Source organism: Indicator indicator, chromosome 18, assembly GCF_027791375.1.
Source record: "Indicator indicator isolate 239-I01 chromosome 18, UM_Iind_1.1, whole genome shotgun sequence".
Taxonomy (NCBI): domain Eukaryota; kingdom Metazoa; phylum Chordata; class Aves; order Piciformes; family Indicatoridae; genus Indicator; species Indicator indicator.
In genome coordinates, this window is record NC_072027.1 from 7,885,086 (window position 1) to 7,903,860 (window position 18,775).

At 42.7% G+C, this 18,775-nt stretch overlaps 1 protein-coding gene across 2 annotated transcripts in view; it reads right to left on the minus strand.

The window, feature by feature from the left end:
- Nucleotides 1–18,775, minus strand: part of NSG2 (neuronal vesicle trafficking associated 2) — a 35,828-nt gene that overhangs the window by 4,331 nt on the left and 12,722 nt on the right. The window contains exon 2 of one of the 2 annotated variants that reach the window (XM_054389255.1): nt 17,283–17,366. In XM_054389255.1, the coding sequence (XP_054245230.1) occupies nt 17,283–17,366 (84 nt within the window). Of the gene's footprint in view, nt 1–17,246; nt 17,367–18,775 lie in introns of both variants that reach the window. The other variant, XM_054389254.1, reaches the window with a different exon arrangement.

Here is an 18,775-nt window from a genome sequence, read left to right on the forward strand (position 1 = left end):
GCCCTGACTCACCTTTTAGCACAACTGCTCATATTAAGCTCCTCCTCGGGGCCTAATCTGCTGCAAAATGGATCAGTTAAGCAAAAGGCAGCTGCAGAGGGAAAAGCACTCACTGCTGGATCTCATAAGAGAGCATGTGTAACAGGGTCCTGGTGTGCTGAGAAGGCAGCTGGTAGAAAAGGAGTGCAGTTGTATGAAATGCATTCACCTGACCAAGAAAATACGGGCTCCACCTCCTCTCCACCAAAGCACACTTGTCTGTATGTCTGAATATTTCAGACCAGCTTTATGGTAGAGCCCATGGACTGTGAACCTGGGGAAGCTGCATCCCTTTTCATGGTGCTGAGACACAGTTGGATTCAAGGGAGATGGAAATGGAATTTGCCGTGAATGCTGCCCTAAAAAGGAGTTATATTACACCTGAAATAAAAGTCACTTTGAAAAATAGAGTCAAAAGGAGAGACTTCCTGCATTAAGTATGCTAGCGCTCTCGACTTTTTCCAACAGGAGACCTGGGAAAAAGGATCCCTCCTCAAAAAGACAGACCACAACCCAGTTCTGGCAGGCCAGTGTGCAAAAGCATTTCCCACTGTGGAGTACATGTTCATCATCTCTTCCTCATTTAAGAGGGAAGCAGGGTACTTCCTCCAATAATTTATGTAGTAATGCAAAGGTGACAATGAGGTTAATTTGGAGACATTAAAGCAAGATGCACATCTTGCTCTAGTGAAGCCAATGCTTAGAGGGCAGCTCTGGCTAGAAATTCAGAAAATAAGAAATGCTCAGCTCTCCAGTATGGTTGCTCTGCCCTAAATACAATGTACAGTGAAAAAAAGAAATCTTGCTTGGGCTAAGGTAAAGGAACAAACTTCTGCTCAGAGCAAAGGAAGAGACAGACAGCAATGAAATTACACCAAATCACAGAGTGGAGCTAAGTGAGAAAGTCTCTCTTGTTCTTGAGAAAGATGAAGCTGCTCATCCTTTCACCTTCTGTAGGAAATACAACCTTCACCATTAGGGCGAGCAAGAGCTGCACACCAGCAGGACACAGACACCCTGTGCTCTGATTCCTCCTGCCCTAAAGTCTACCTGGTTCCTATCTCCCCCTCTGCATCACTCTTTCCTCCATCCCAGAAGAATTCATCAGGGCTAACTGCATCCAGAGAAGGAGCTGTGAAAGAGGACTATCTCTGAGCTGTAAGATGTCTCCCCCACCCAGAATGACTCTGTGTCTGCCCTCCCCAAGAGCTGCCACCAAGGCTGCTTTGACAGCTTCTCACTCTGAGTCAGTTTAGACGCCCAAGTTCCTCCTTTAGCTTTCATAAAAAGAAAGAACCAATTGTCTGGAGTGAGAAGGAATGTCCTTCTTTTGTTAAATCCCACATCCAGGTACAGCCTACAGCAATGACCATTAGTAATGCAACTGGACTGGTTACCTTCCTCTTGTCTGCTCACTGACCCCCCTCCCTGCTCTGTGGCTCTGCTCTGGCAATGTGCTGACAGCCACTTCATGACCTCCCAGGAGCAGGTTCCTCCACTGAGCTCCTCCCTCCCTCTGAGGTGTAACTGAGCTGACTCTGACCTCTCTCCTGCCGTTTCATGCACCAGCAAAATTACAGCATGACACGGTATTAGACATGATGATACATGGTGTAAAAGTGCTCTGGGATGAAATGTCATGTAAGATGTTAAAACCCTGAGGAAAGGGAAGAAAAATCCCCACCCTGGATATTTTGTCACACCAGCCCTAAGATCCACCTCTCTGGCTATCCAGAGCACACAAAGCTTCGTTAACATTCAAACACCAAAGAATCACAGAGCTGCAATACCTAATAAACCTCCACTTTTTTTTTTTTTATGATTAACATGAACCTTGGCAGTCTCTAAGCAATATAAACACTCACAGAGGGGAAATAAAATTTAGTGAGCAGATAAAACCTAGAAGTGCTGCAGGCATGAATCTGTCATGTGTGACTGTTTGAGTGGGTACAAGAAGGGAGGAGGGGGTTGCCTGCCCTTTCCCCAAACTCTTGTATGATTCCCAAAGGCTCTCTCAAGAGGGGAGTGTCTGCTGGAATGGAGAAGAGAGAACATCATTACCACACCACAAAGCTCCCCATCCTCCACAAAACATGGAAAGAGGCCCTTAGCATCCATGAAAGATGAATTCAACCTCCCACCAGCAGCATGCTTGGCTTGGCTCCTCCTCACCTTTCCCACAGATGAATTACATCTTGCATTTGTGCAAGAGCACAGATGAAGGAAAGGGTATGTCCTCACCAGGCACCAGGACATAAGCTGCCACAAGGTTTTCCTCCAGTGAGATGCCACCTAACTGCAGTGGTGCCCCATCTAACCTGCCTCTCATGCTGGCCATCCACATTATCACTCCCACTCTCTTTGATTTCAACAGCTGCCCATGAGGGTTGTTTTTCTAATCAAAATATCCCATTTTTCCCTCTCTAGCTACAACGAAAACTCCTATCTTAAACCAAACCAGAGAATAATGTCACATCCAAACAGCAGGCCATTCTTTTAATAGCCCTTTTCCTTGCAAGGTTTTGACATTTTTATTCCTTATTGTCTTCCTTGGCAAAAAATTTCTGGCTTGTGCCTTTCAGTCCTGGTAGTGTTCAGAGAGAGTGTGCAGCCTTAAATCCACGTGGAAGTCAACAACAAAAGGGAGCTGCTGGTCCCTCCAAAAATCAAGCCTGAGGGTCTTTGACAGCAGTATTGATAACCTGCTGAGCTACAGAGCCTGTAGGTAGCTCCACACCAGCATTGGGCTGGTACTGACTGTCACACAAACATTTTCATATCTTGGTGCCTCAGAGTCCTGGAAAACCTGAACCCTTTGGAAATACCAGGTGGGAAAAAGGAAGCAGAGAAGACAGATCCTGAACAGAGGTCGATGGGAATAACTCCTGCACAGAGCAGACATTCACAGGGAAGGATTTTCAGGCAGTGTAACTGGGGGAAGGGTCTGTCAGCAGATGGCAGTTCCCTCAAATTTATGCACTGTTTGAACTGAGTTGACAAATATTTTTTTTTCCCAGTGGGGACTGGGTACAGACAACTCTCTCTTAGTATTCAGAATCCAGCCTGTGCTGGTGAATTGGTGTAGTTTTGGTCCCACTTAAGACACATATTACTTGCATTAGCAGCTGGAGGAACATAACTTATAATCATGGCTCTGGTGTCAGAGCTTGTCATTCTACCTTTATGTTTTGTTCACAAGCTCTGCTGATGGTTAGCACATACTGAGAGGACTCAGCATAAAAGTGGTTTAAAAAAATGGGATAGGGAGAGAAAATAACATGGACTGATATGATCTATGATATTATGTATCATAGGAACTAACAATGATTTTAGAAATTCATGGCAACGTGAGGAAAAAATTTTTCACTGTGAGGGTGACAGAACACTGGAACAGGCTGCCCAGGGGGGTTGTGGAGTCTCCCTCTCTGGAGATATCCAAAACCTGCCTGGATGTGTTCCTGTGTGACCTGCCCTAGGTGATCCTGCTCTGGCAGGGGGATTGGACTGGATGAGCTTTCGAGGTCCCTTCTAGCCCCCAACATTCTGTGATTCTGTAACCTCACCTCACAGCACAGTGAAACACAGGAGAAGGCACAGGAGAAGGGTGGGTTTTTTTTCTAACCCAAACCACAGATAATCTATGCAATTAATCACAATTAACAAATGTTCTCTGTATGATAGGGTCAGCAGAAAGAGCTCAGTAAGATTTCAAAAGGATGAGACATTCATATGGGGAGCCACCATGTGGCTTGAAGTAGGGCTTAATAAAACAAAAGGCACAGTCCCCTCTTCCCCCACTAAGTTCTCATATTTGATGGCATGAACCAATCATTCAGATCCAGATCTACACAAGGCATCCAGGTGCCTAAATCTCTTCTAAGAAGTTTCCTACAGGACACTAGAATCAGTAGGTATTTTCTGTAGGTTTAGGTCTCTTCACAGGGGTGAGAAATGGTCCATTTTGTATTTTCACTCATTGCTTTCACACATATGCCTCTGGGTCACTAAATGGGTTTCCAAACAAGATGGTCAGCTAGTCTGGTACACCACTAAAGCTCAGATTCATCACTGCTCAAACTCAGGCAGCAGCCTTATCATCTGCTGCTAAAATTAATTTGGGAAATCACTGTGCTGCACTTTCTTTGAAGGGAAAGCAGCTGAATTCAGTCTAGCTTTGGAGGAACTCAGCAAGTACTACCTGCTGTTTGTGGATCAGGCATAAGGCCCGGGTGCCCAGGTGTTTGAAACCACCCTCCACTTGCCAACTAGGTGAAGTAATTCTCAGGATGTAAACAGGTGATGTGATCTTTATCCGTCTGTCTGAAGAAAACAGAGTATGCCTTCTGTGCTCATGCTAGCAAGCAAGGATTTCCATCAGCATGGCTGGCACTTAGACATCAAGCATGATTTTTTTTTTTCTTTTCCAAAGCAGGCAAATAAGTGTCTGACTCTGGACACCTTTCCCACTGCTTAGAGCAGGTAATACATATGCTTGTATATGCTCAAAATAGGAGTACAGCCAAGAAGGTGCCACAACCAGGAAAAGCACTGAACCAACCAGACCAGCAGCACCCACCAAAGAGCTAATGCTCTCAGAGTGTAGAGTTGTGTGTTACTGTGAAGGAGATGAGCTTAATTCCCAGGTAAAGATGATTTATCATGGAAAAATCCCTACAAACAGATGTCTTCTTAGCCTTAGCAGCTGTAATGTGAATAAGGGATATCAGAAGCCAGATGCCTGTGTCCGTTCCTGCACTGAAGTCTCACCCTCATCACATTCAAATTTGTCAGGAAAGGATGCCACCAATGATGCCATGTCTGATTCTCTCCAAGACATCTTCAGTGTTGCTGGATATAGGGAATCTTGTAATCTTTAACAGCCAATTCATCTGAAGAAATTATCCTGGTTTAGTTTTCTCTTTATAGACAGAAGAAAGACTCTGAATGAGGCAAAACTTGCTACAAATTGGTCATAAATCAGGAAATGCTTTGTGAGAGGGAAATCTCCTTTCTCATGTATTTACATCTTCAGAGCTGGGACAATACTCAGTGCTGCATGGCTTCTTACATGAAGCTTAAGAGTTGGGGATTTTTGGTTCTTTATCTTAGAATTCATAACCATAAACCAAGTGGGTCCCAATACTCCTAAAAACATTGAACAGCATCCATGAGGATGGTATGACCTTGCATCCCTAAAACATCTCACATCTGCTCCACTATTTCACAGGTTCCTTTCAGCCCACATAACCCAGCAATCAGTCCAAAAGACTCACAAGGTAGAGAAAAGACAGGGTCATCTCTCCAACTACCCTTAAAGCCTCAGAGATACACACCTGAAACAGAACCAGCTGTCTCGGAGACAGTTTGCTATCCCAGCCATATTCCCATTGGCTCTACCCACCTCTGCATGCACCACCTCACCACAACTACCCCAGTGAACCTCTCCAAGTGTGTAAATCTTAAAAAGAACCATCTGTCCTCTGAGATGACTACGTACCCACCAGCAATTCCTCTGCTCAGTGTCTTGCAATACTGTAAATGCGGCACGAGCGTGGAACAAGAACATCATGTTTCTAAGCAATTTGTCAAATAATTAAATTATGCACACAATAACTAGCTGGCTCAATTATATTAGCCTGTCTCCATCATGTAATACAATTTCTAGTGGCTGTTTAGGCACTAATAGCCTCAGATCTTTTTAACTGTGTCTGGTGCCAGTTGCGGTCTGCATGACATCTTCCTGTGCCAAGTCAAACCCCTTGAATAGAAAAATTCATGGCTGGGTTTCCAAGCCCCTGTTTCTTATGGAACTTCTCAATACCATTTTCAATCAGGATGCTTCCACCATTGAATATTAGTGGATTTCCACGTAAGTAAATAACCAAGGAACACCCAATAAATACATGGCCTTTTTGGCACACCATACAGGTCTTTATAGGTCTTTTTTCCCCCTGCCTCCTACTTGTTTTTTTGTTTTTCAACTATCATAAGCTTTCCCTCCTGCTACCTTCAAGAGAAAAGAAGCATAAATCCAAACTTCAGCAAGTCAGGTGACTCAGGAACACTTCTTCTAAAGGTGCTTTTCTTACTAAACCCACAGTCCTAACACCTGACACACCACCCATGAGCTGAGCAAGGCTGGAAGAGGCTTCTTTCCAGATCACTAATTTGAGATGGTTGTTCAATTAGTGGGATTGCAGCAGACAGATACCTCATCCCCACAGCTAACCCTTCCATCAGGGACATGCTGCAATTTCCCATTGAATTGTGCAAAGTGCTGGCTGTGACAGTTCCTCCTGTCACTTTCTGTGGGACATGACAATGGATGCCTCAGCTCATCAAGGGCTCTTTTTAAATGCATTAACAGGAATACAACATAAATCAAGTCATCAATAAAATTTCTCCTTGCTTACCCTCTGCCTGACAAGACTCTACTTCTGAAGAGCCTCATACATGCAAATTCATCCCCTTCTCCACTGCACCCACACTGCATATGGAACAGGGAAAGCATTAGGAGCCCTAAGTAAGAACAGGTCCATGGACTAGCACATGGCAACAGGCTTGGGAGACGCAGTTTGAGTTCTTCACTCTGCTTCTGGCTTTTACACCTGACACAGTCAGGTCTAGCTCCACGATTTGTTCCCTACTGGTAGTCATAGTCCAGCAAGACCCACCTGAAGCTGCAAGTCCCCAGAAGCTTGGTTTTTTCTGGGCCTGTGTGTGCAAAACCACCCAAGAACCAGCACCATTCCACATCCAAGAATCAGCCTGGTTCTAGGGAAAAGCTGAGGTCTGTTTGCTTTATGAAATTAGCTTTGTCCACAGGCAGGGCAATTTTCAGAGTAAGCTTTCAGACCTGAGTACCAATGTACCACACTGAGGCACTATTCTTCCAGATTTCTTTTCCTGCCTTTCCCAGCACTTTCTCTTGTATTCAGATTTTACATGTGACATGACTGTTTTCCTCATCACTCATCAACCACAAAACACTGGATTTAAGAATGCTCAGAACAGTCTAAGCTCTTTCCATGCCAGGGCATGAGATAACTCTCCTCTTCTTCTCCCTAGTTCTATGGACTTCTTAGATAAAATGAAATTGAAGGTTGAGCTTGCACAAATTAAAACACCTGTGTTCAGTGCACTCTTGTGGTTAAAAACATCAATCAATTGGAAGTTCATTCCTTCAAGAAGGTCAATGTATTCACATGCATTTCAGCATCTATCTCTACCATCACAGGTCAGGAAATAAAGGTAATAATATGACAGCATTCATGGTCCAGTACACCCATTTCTCTTAAAAAACTTATTATGTGGGTGCTTCTCACAAGGACAAACTGAGGACTTGGCAAGCAAAGTGTCTCCTGGGTAACCTAAGAATTAAAAGCCTTCCCGTTTAAAACCAGAAATGTGAAGCTTTATTGCTGCAAATGACTTCCAAAAGCTGCTCTTTTAAAAACAAACAACAAAAATGAATAATCTATCTGATTATCATGCCTTCAAATGCATGAGGCCAGTTCCATTAGCTGTGGATCTGACCCAACAGACTTAATACATCTCCAAGTACTAACAAGAGGGAGCTCAGGTCTGTTTAACATTCAATCAGCAGCCTGTGCTGCATTATAAACAGAACGAAACATTACGTGGAAAAAAAATGAGAGTGAAGCATTTCACTTCCCTGATTATTTTTTCTTCCCCAGCATTCTGTGGTTTGGCTACAAGACTCAAAATGCACTTCAGGACAGTCAATAAACTTTGCCTTGGCTTTAATTAGCTGAAAACTTTCCTTCTCCACGCCATTTGGTCCCTTTTGCTACATTAGCCAACTAGCATTAAGCATATTTCATTCCACCTCAACTGCTGACAAGAAAATTACCCAAGAAATAGGGTTTGTGGTAGGGTGGCTGAGGTACCAGAGTGAAACATGGCATTGTATGGTTGAAGACAAAGATGCAGTGCAAGAAATCATTCAGACTAAATGGAAACTGCAATTACATTTTGCAACTAGCTGAATGGGTATCTTCCTGCAATTGCTTAGGAAAATCTTTTTCAAGCATTTTGTGCCAAAACAAAGGGTCAGTTGAGGTTCCTGCTCTGCAGCTCCTTTCTTTCTCCAATATATCATGATCTGGAAAATTTAGATTCAGCAGGTCTACCCCACAAAACCCTTAGTCATGTGAATATTCTCTGTGACTTCCATTTTTAGACACTTACTCATAGCAATTAACTTTCTTCTTCTCTCCAAAAATCAATTAAAGGAAAAAAAAAATACCCTGAACAACTCTCTTCAGCTGATTATGCTGTCTGTGCTCACAGATGGCAAAAATTAAAATATATCTGAGGTGGTTTGTCCTGATTTTGCAAGAGTATGTACATGTGTTTCTGTAAAAAAAAAAAACAAACCCAAAAAAACCAACAACAAAACCAAACCAACAAACAAACCAAAACCAAGAATACACTTCCAAAAATGACCTATTTCACATAAAAGCTATGTCTTTTCTTTTCTCTTGCTTTGCTAGGTGGTCCCTAACCTGATCATACAGAGCACTGCAGTTAAATCAAAATACACTTTCCATGTGCACGTTTACAACATGGAAAGTTCCTAGGTTCACCTTCTTGGGAAAAGAAAGCCAGGTATCAGCTGGGAATGCTTACAAACAGCACAGATTTTTACCCGGACAGAGGAAAGCTTGCAGGCTCTATAGTGATCAGAGATGTGATCATAAATGTCTGTTTTCTGGCAGCTGTGCCACAAATCCACGATCAGCTCACCCTCACTTTTCCAAATTGCCACTGACAATCACAAATGGCTCCATCAATCTACCTACATGCAAGCTGTGAAACCCACCAGGACAGATATGACCTATCCTCTTCTCTTCCCATTACAGCCAGAGGACAAGAAAGATTTCTGAGCCCAGGTAGAAAAATGACAAGCATCATTCTGTGATTCTTCAATTCTGTGTAACATTTCTCACTTTCTTTCATACACCCAAGTGGGAATCTGAATACATGCTGGTGCTAGTTTGCACCAGATGAAAGCAGACAAAAGCCAGGCAGGTCTGGACAGTGAATTTGTGAGAATGGAGAAACTGTGACCCTCTGGTAAATGTTCAATTTCAAAAAACAAGGCATCCAGAGACAAGTCACTGCATCACTGCCAGAAGATGACATGGGTGAAGTGAGGGTTGCCTGACACCCCTGCAAAAAGAACTCTGGGAAAGGAAATGGTCTGATGACAGTTCAGAACCTCCCAAGGGAGTAAGTCTCCAAATCAGTCCCTGGAAACTGCAATCAAACCCTTCACACTGACAGCTCCCCAAGCCCCTCTCTGAATGCAAGGATCAACAGGAGACTATTACACCACTGATGCCAGTTTTGCTATTGCTGATGCCAGTGCAACAAGATGCCTGACCACTATTGCCACTACTCCCTGTGCTTACCACCCTTCCGGTTTTCCTCTGCTTTGTCCCTTGCTCTCCCAGATCACACAGCCCATCCACGAACTGCACATCCTGGAAACATCATCAACAGCCATATTAGTAATTATTACCAAAGTGAGAAAAATCTCTGCATATTAGAGTGTGCTCCCTCCCTTGAGCACTACTTGCATTAGTCAGTGTAATGGGATCTTTCAGCAGCCACTCTGCGTCTTCCAGATAACCGAGGGGATGTGGCAGTCGCCATGGTAACATTGTTATTGTTAGTATTAAAAAGCAGTAAGGAGAATTGTTCTCCTCACACTCAGAGGAGCCCTTTCATTATGAGTTACTCCTGTCCTGTGTAACTTAACAATTAAAGGAATCTTTATGTTGGTTTAGCTAATGAATGGGCACAATGAAAGGCCCCATGCCATTTTTCTGGGATTCATTCTCTGCAGGTTAGAGGAAGAACTATCAGCACAAAGCAACAGCCTACAGGTGATAGCAGAACACCCTATGGAGAAGCTTGCAGGAACCGTGGCATGAACAGGGAGTTTGAGAAAGGGAATGGACTGCCCAGGGAGATGGTGCAGTCACCATCACTGCAGGTCTTTAAGAAAAGATTGGATGTGGCACTTGGTGGCATGGTTTAGCTGATGTTGTGGTGTTAGGTCATAGGCTGGACTTGATGATCTCAGATGTCTTTTCCAGTCTCAATAATTCTGTGATTCTGTGAAGTAGGGTGATCAGGAAGAGAGGAATACCACCTTTGGGGCTGGGTGTGTGTGCAGCAAAGCAAGTGGTGCAAGTTGCTACCTTCACAGATGCAATGGTGATGCACCCTTCAAAAACAAGGGCAGGGTGGGCAGGTAGATAAATGTCTGCATTCAGGGGACTGAGGCATTTCACAAAGCTATGCTCATGGTACTGTCATTTGGCCATTCAGAGGCCACACAGCAATTTTCTGCACCATGCTGTGGAAGACATTGTGCTCACAACTCAGCAGACCTTACCCAGAGAAGATGATCAAGACCTGCTCCCTAATTTCCTCCACAACCACACAGGCCCAGAATTTTCTTTTCCTCTCCTCTGAATTGCAATGCCTCTCACATGAGGATCCTTCCACTATAAGCTTTAGCTGAATACCCAAGGGATTCTATGGGTCAGATTCTAGTGGTGTAAGCAGGAGAAGCATCTTTCTCTTCAGCAAAGCTGAAACAGGAAAATGAGTCCCGGCCCTGACCAAGAAAAATCTTTCTTAATTAGAAGCCAAGTGTTTGAGATACTGGCTTGGTTTTGACAATGAACAATTATTGCATCAATGTCTGTTTTGTAAGGTGTGGCTGGAGACAAGCCGATTTTGCTTTAAGTTTTTCACATTAGGTCAGAGAAAAATAATTGTTTCAGCATGAGCATTTCAGTAACAAAACCATTTGAACAGGTTCCACTGTATTTTAAGAACCTGATGAAAAGTGTGGTGAATAATTACATCCACTGGTTACTGAATCTGCTTGTGTCAGAGCAGTTTCAGGGTGGAGGGAGGAGAGTGTTGGTAAGAAATGTATTGTCACTGCACGCTCAACAGGAATGGATTACCCAAGCAGTGACTCTGAAAATGGCTCTTGCCAACGTGTAGCAGAAGAGTGACGTTCCCCAGTCTTCTTCAGTGAAGTAATGAACAATACTTGCAGATGATTTTTGCAGGTAGAAAGATTGCTCATAAGAAAACATCTTAAATACCTCCATTTCTCCCCCATACACCCACTCCCAACTTGTTCTGTTAAAGACAAGTACAAAGTTTAATTGTTCCAGCCCCAAAAGACCGATAACTTCAACTTTCCTAAAAACAGGAAAAAAACCAGGGAAGACCTGAGAAGTCAGATAACTGTGGTAGGTCACTATCACCCAGGTAACAGTCATTAAATCACTGTCTCCCTGCAAAGCCAGTAACGAGCAGCTCTATGGCATTCAGTGGTAACAGAGGTCAAACTGGTTGCCTGTAAATTTACTTGCGTAATAAAGAGAGTAATTTGAGCAAGCCCAGCAGCCAACAGGCAGTTACACGTGTCACCCTGACACTCCACGTTGTAAACCTATGCTGAAAGACCACTCCAGTACTTTTCTGGTGCTATTTGGAGCTAGAAAAATCTGAAGAGACTGAGGGCTAGCACAGGTCTATCTACCTACACTCACTGGATCTAACTGAATCAAGCACAAATTCCATAATCAACTACTCTTAAGCAGGGTGCTGATGTCTTGAACACAAACTTCAGCTGTGACAGTCGAATAGATGGGTAGAAACCCACTGTTCACCTTAAAAACGCTTCTGGTTGATTTCTGTGTAATATGGACTGGTTGGAAGCCAAAAGGAGTCACTGGAAACCCTGTCCTCCAGAAGCAACAAGACATCATTCAATGGATAATCTGCTTGAAAAGCAAGAGGCACTGTTGATATAAAGAAATAAGGACAGAAACTCAGGGGAATTAAGATACTCACACAGGAGAGATTGTTCTTAACAGCTGTAACATAGGTATCACTGGCAAAAAGAAGCCCTACTTCTAATGTAAAGCATTAGATCTCTTGTCCCACAAAGGAACATGACAGAGAGAGTCCTCATGCTTGCAGACCTTTTCTCACGCACCTTGTGTCATCACCAGATGGCAAAGCATGGTAATATGAACTAACTTCAAAGCAGGCAAAATGAAGGCAAACACCAGACCGAGAAACCTTGGGTGTATACATAGTTACTGCAAAATAAGATCTTTGCAGTTCAAAAAACTTCCTAGAGGGACACATTCCCAAAGCCACAAACAGTCTGGAGAAGGCAAGGTCCACAAATCACTGCCAGTCAGCTCAGAAAAAAATGTTCTGCTTCTGTGGAGGAGCAACACGATAAAAGAAATTTCTTTTATGTATGGATGGTTGAACCATAATGCTCTTTTAACATCATTTTCTTGTAACCCATCTACACACAGCTATTTAAACATCTGTTATAAAGTATGTATGGGGTGACTCATCCAGCTGAAGAACAAACCTAATTGGTCAAACTTCCAGGACACTGTGTGCTGAGCTGTAGAGAATCATAATCTCATCTATTAGGAGATGTGACAAGTTGCAGAAGCGATCTAAAATTCCTGGAAGAGGTAGTGTGAATTAAGAACCGTTGCCTAGGGACAGTCTCTTCTTTAAGATAATTAAAGAGCTCAGATCTGTGCTATTCTGGATGGATGAAAAATCTGCATGCATAAGCTGAAATTCTGGCTGTGGTTTGCTCATGCGAGAAAGTTGCCTAATAATTCATTAGCCTCTTCAATAAAAGATACCCAAAAGGCAGAATAAAGGGCAGCTGTGGCTCTGACTGCCATGTTCATATGGCCCCAAAATTTCCCCCAGAGGTCCTGCTCTTATGTATAATGCAGCTACATAACTCAGAAGGAAATAAAAACAACAGAAAACACAAGAACTTGGGAAGAGTTTCCTTCTTTCCTAAGGACATTCCCATACCAAGTGACCAGAATTAGAGAGGAAAAAAAAACACTTCATAGACTGAAACAGAAATGTTAAAAACCCTTCCAGAGAGGTTATTAGTGGGTGGGGAGCACACTTGTAAATACAGAGCCCAGCAGCATTTCTCCACACACACTCGTTCATGATACTTATTTGGCCATATTGCTGTTTGAATTGATAATTCTACCATTTGGGTGAGAAAAAAAAAAAAACCAAAACACAAGACATCTCACTTTGTATTCTCCAGTAGCAGATAAGACAGGACCTGATGGCCATTTCTTTGCATCCTCTTACTGCCCTGTCTCTTTTCCCAAGGTACAGGTACCGCATGCTGAGAAGTATTGCTCCTCATGCACAGACTAATAGAGCTGCAGCAGCAAGATGGCTCCTTGTGAAAACTCTTTGTTTCAAGCACTGCTGTAGTCTGACACCAGCTGCACATGCAGCTGCCATTCAGTTCTCATGTACTGGGAGTGCACTAAACCGATGAACCATCTACACTTGGATGGACTATTGGCCTTTCCCTCCATCATTTCTCTTGCAAAAATCAATGGCATGATTTACTTGCTTCTGCCAGTGTAGAGCTACCCACAGCCCAGCACCAGTATAGATTAATACCTTAATTTTAATCACTGTAGAAGCTGAGGATGTTATTTTCAATGCACCACATACTGGAAGGCTATACAAAGCAACCAGCCAGCAAAAGAGAATATGATGACCTCATTTGTATTCATAGAATCATAGAATTGTCAGGGTTGGAAGGGACCTCAAGGATCATCTAGTTCCAACCCCCCCTGCCATGGGCAGGGACACCTCACACTAGATCAGGTTTCTCAGAGCCACATCCAGCTTGGCCTTAAAAACGTCCAGGGATGAGGCTTCTACCATCTCGCTGGGCAACCTGTTCCAGTGTCTCACCACACTCATAGTGAAGAACTTCTTCCTAACATCCAATCTGAAGCTACCCACTTCTAGCTTTGCTCCATTCCAGTGTCTTTTTTTTTAAAAAAAAAAAAAAAAAAACAACTTTTAAAAGTGCAGCCAAACCATCAATAAAAGTTAAGTATTTACTCTGATTTCCTCTTACAAAAAAGCAAATGTAAAACGATTTCATCAGTACCAGATAATAAGCCAGCTTGTAACCAGAGGGCAGTATTTTTAATAACTTCACTAAAAACATGCACTGATATAAAAATGTGGTGCAGTAAAAAAAAAAAGTACAAAAGGTAATGAAATATTACCTATTATCTCAGCTCATTTTTGTCAGGAAATAATACTACAAACTTAATACGATACATGGAAGCCTTATGAAAAGCAGGCAGGGAGAGGCTTATAGTCTTAGCCAGTATTAGATGAGAGGCTGAGTGATTAATAAGTTGACATTGAAGAGCAGAGAATGGAAATCATATGGACTTTAGGGAAAGGTAATAGCTTAAAAATGAAACTGTCATGCTGCCAGGCTGTGCAGGAAGAGGCACAGCTCCCACAGCCATCCCCAGCACACAGCAAAGGGGAAGGCAGCTTAAACTGTCAGGGCTGTGCACACCACCGGAGCCTCCAGCTCCCCATGGCTGCTGCTGTGCAGGCCTCGTGTCCACACCAGTAGCAGCAACAGAAAAACTGCAGCAAAATCAGGAAGGGGGGAGGAAAAAAATACATTGAAAGGAGGGGTCTGAACGCAACAGCAAGCTGGGAATTTGAACAATGGGAAAGATGAGATACTTCATAGGAGTAGGTGAGGTGTCCACTGCAGTGGATGAGCTAACTAATGGGTCTGCAGCATACACAGTGTGTTAGGATGAGGTGTTCTTAATTGCTTTTTAAAGTAACAATCTTTCAAACAACATCTTTTGATGGGATTACAACTTGGTCTTATGCTGATCTTCAGAGTGTGTGTGGTTGAGTTTCAAACAGCCAGTGAAGCACCACACCATTACTTACACTATCTACAATGCCATTTACTGCAAGGCAGAAGCAAACACAACACTTCCAGGAGACTCTACATTTACTGTTGTTTCCCAGGCCCATTGTGTCTGGTTCTGATTTGTCCATTGTTCATACTGGAAACAGTCTGCCAGGGGATTTAACCATGGCTAATTTGCTGCTTTCTTTGCTAGTGGTACAACAGTGACTCACTATTGGTGGTATATAAATATTGTGCACACAATAAGATCAGTGAAGAATTCAGTCAAAATCAACAGCATTTAAGCCCCTGGTAACTAATTTAGACCAAAACATGAGATGTCCAATGAAAAAAAAAACCAACAACCAAGATGCTATGAACATTTATTCACAGACATCTTAAGAATAAATCCTGGGTTTAAATATCTTGGATGACAGCAAGAGAACTGTCTCCATGAAATATATGTTAGTAAATTTCTGAAAAAAACAGAGACAGTGCCATTCTGTAGTGCTCCAGATGGAGCTAAGCATTTCTCCCTCCAATAAATTGAACAAGCCCTGCCTTGTAGTTTATAAAGGAAAAGCCTCATGAGGTTCAACGAGGCCAACTGCAAGGTCCTGCACCTTGGTCAGGACACCCCTCACTATCAATACAGGCTGGGGGATGATGAGATTGAGAGCATGGAAAAGGACTTGGAGGTACTGGTGGACAAAAAGCTGGAGATGAGCCAAGAATGTGCACTGGCAGCCCAGAAGGCCAATTGCATGGCCAACAGGTCAAATGAGGTGATTCTGCCTCTCTGCTCTGCTCTGCTCTGGTGAGAACTCACCTCAAGCACTGTGTCCAGCTCTGGGGCCCTCAACACAAGAAGGGCAGGAATCTGATGGAAGGGGCCCAAAGGAGGCCCACAAAAGTGATCAGAGGGCTGGAGCACCTCTCCTGTGAAGGCAGGCTGAGGGAGTTGGGGTTGTTCAGCCCAGAGAAGGCTTCAGGGAGATCTTACAGTGGCCTTCCAGTAGCCAAAGGGGGCCTACAAGAAAGCTGGGGAGAGACTGCTACAAGGACATGTAGCACTAGGACATGGGGCAATGGTTTTGAACTAGAGAAGGCTAAGCTTAGATGGGACACAAGGAAGAAGTTTTTCACTATGGGGGTGGTGGAACACTGGAACAAGTTGCCCAGGGAGGTGAATTGAAGCCCCATCCCTGGAGGCATTCAAGGTCAGGCTTTACAGGGCTCTGAGCAACCAGATCTGGTTGGGGATATCCCTGCTTACTGCAGGGATGTTGGACTAGATGACCTTTAAAGGTCCTTCCCAATGCCTTCTGTGATTCTATGGTTCCACAGATAGCAGCAATTTCTCCTGGACCACAATTTAAAAAGGGATGATTTTCTTCAAAATTACTAGAAAATAATTATGATAAACTGCTTTATTTCTTCCAAAACTAAGAACAACTGGGCCAAATGAAAGACTATTCGGTTCCTTGAGTCAAACACTCCTGTTAACTTCCAAAGATGATAACCTCTGACAAAAAATTGCAAGCCCAATTCTAGCTTTTCAAGGATCAGGACTATAGCTAGGTACTGCCTGCTATCTTTTCTGCTCAGCTCATTGATATTTCCTCTGACTTTGGAAATGTGAAATCAGATCTCATGTTTTTACCACTCTCATGCTCTGTGGTTTAGGAAAAGCACTATATCTGCTCAATGAAAAGGAAGAACACACTAGCAGTTACACACTTGGAGTTGTAATTTTGGGAGGAACTAAGCCACTCTAATATGCTGCAGTCAACAGAAACTGAGGGCATTCAATAATTCATGAGTTTCTTTCCATGTTTCAGTAGAGCTTGTTGAAAATTTCTTAAGGAAACATTTTTCATCAGAGAATTCCAGTTCCTGTGAACCAAAACTGCTTACAGGACAGGGTATGTTTGGATACTTGTTTCAAATGGGGTTCAAGATATGACAATGTAATTATATAATAAAATATTTTAAAGGTGAAAAGGATTCCTTGATTGAAAGACAAAAAAACAGTTTTCAGTCAATCTGCACTGTGATTTTTAAATTATTTTTAAACACAAATATTTGAGAAGAAAAAGGATTCAAACTTGCTTTACTTTCAATTTCAGCTGGAAAATATTTACACAACTTTTGCCTGAGAAAAAGAAAACATTTCCTACTTTAGATCTAGTTATGAAGGTGTTTCCATGCCTGTACTTAAAAAAAACAAACAGCTTTATACTCATGCAGATAAACTACTCTTTGACCCTAGAGATGAGTGGAGTGCTACATTTGTTATGTCTTGACTGTCACTTTCATTCAGTTATTTTAAAATGAATGGCATTTTGCATCAGAAGGCAGCAGAATAACTGTTTCTTACCTTTAGTCTTTCTGTTACACCATCAGTGAAACTGACTGTGAATTCAGCAATTTTGGGCACTCTGAGTTTTCCTTTGTTCTTCTGGTCAGGCTGATATTCTGTTCTTGTTTTCACAATTACCTGGAAAAAACCCAACATTTTTAAGGTTTCTGCACCCAGTATCCTTTTTGTTGTTGTTTTTTGGTTTTGTTTTTTTATCCAAGCTGTTCTGTATACACCATTCCCTGGACCTACACAAATACCTTAGAATCATAAATTAACACAAATTCATCATACCCTCAGGAACTAAGAGAGGCAGATAAATGGGTAGGCAGATATACAGACCTAGGACAGTGAGGTTATCACATTGAGTCTTAAAATAGCTGACAGCAAAAGGTTTGACACCCACTTTCTTTTAGGACTAGGCATGTAATTTTTGCATTGTATTCATCAGGCAGAACGTGCAGAGTCACAGCCCATCCTAAAGAGAAGCCTCACTTCTCAAAAGCCCTGTCCTAACAAGTTCCACTGAATCCAATTTAAATTGGGTGTATCAGTTACTCAGGCTCCAGATTATCAATATTAATCTCATACTATCACTTGGGTTCTCCCCAGAAGACCTCAGGAGCATTTGCTGACTAATCCAGGTCCTAATAACCTTATAAAAAAATGAGGTGCCTTATGCCAACAGAGAAGCCTTAAATGGCTTTTTAAAGGGTACAGTCAAATTACCAAAATTGCCATCGTCAATCTGCATTGAATTTATCTGAAATCTAGAATGACCCTAAATAATTTGGGTAAAATGCACCCACTGCAAACACAGAGAAGGGAACACCCAAAGCCAAGTGCTCCCAAAAGGCATGAGCTGTATTCTGAAACTAACAGCTCTTCAGAGAAATGAGTGTATCCACCCCATTATACACTTAAAAGACTACCCATCCATGAGCTGTGCAGCTGAACAGTGGTGTGAGAATGTGCCAGCGTAGCCACACTGTCTTATTCCAGATGGAAAATGCACAGGAAGACAACATGGCTCTTCCTTCAGCACTGGTCAAGACTTGGAGCTCATCCCTGGAGAGAGAGACTGTGGTTGTCAACCCAGGATTGTCAACCCAGGCACAAGGTCCACAAAGCACAGAATGATTTGGTGTTGCTTGCAAGGTTTGGATAAGTTAAACACAAAATGATAGAACACTCAAGCTTTTGATCCCAGGGCCAACACTTCTACTTTTTAGCCTCCCATTCTGAATTGCAGGACTATACAGCCATCAGCCTTGCCAAGGTAAAAAATTAAACACTCCAGGAGAGGTGACTGGTGCCTGTGAGAATGACAAGAGTGATCCTAAAGCTCTGTTAGAAACAAAACATCTTGAAGGATTGAAAAAGATTAAGTGATGCACAAGGTTGAGTTACCAGCTAATGAAGAACTTTCCAAATGAAGATAGCAAAGTCTCATTTAGACAAGAGAAAACCCCAGGTATTTAATCCTTCCACATTTAATGCCATGTGAAAATCAGAGTGAGAGAAAATCAGTGAAGAGTCGTAAGCCA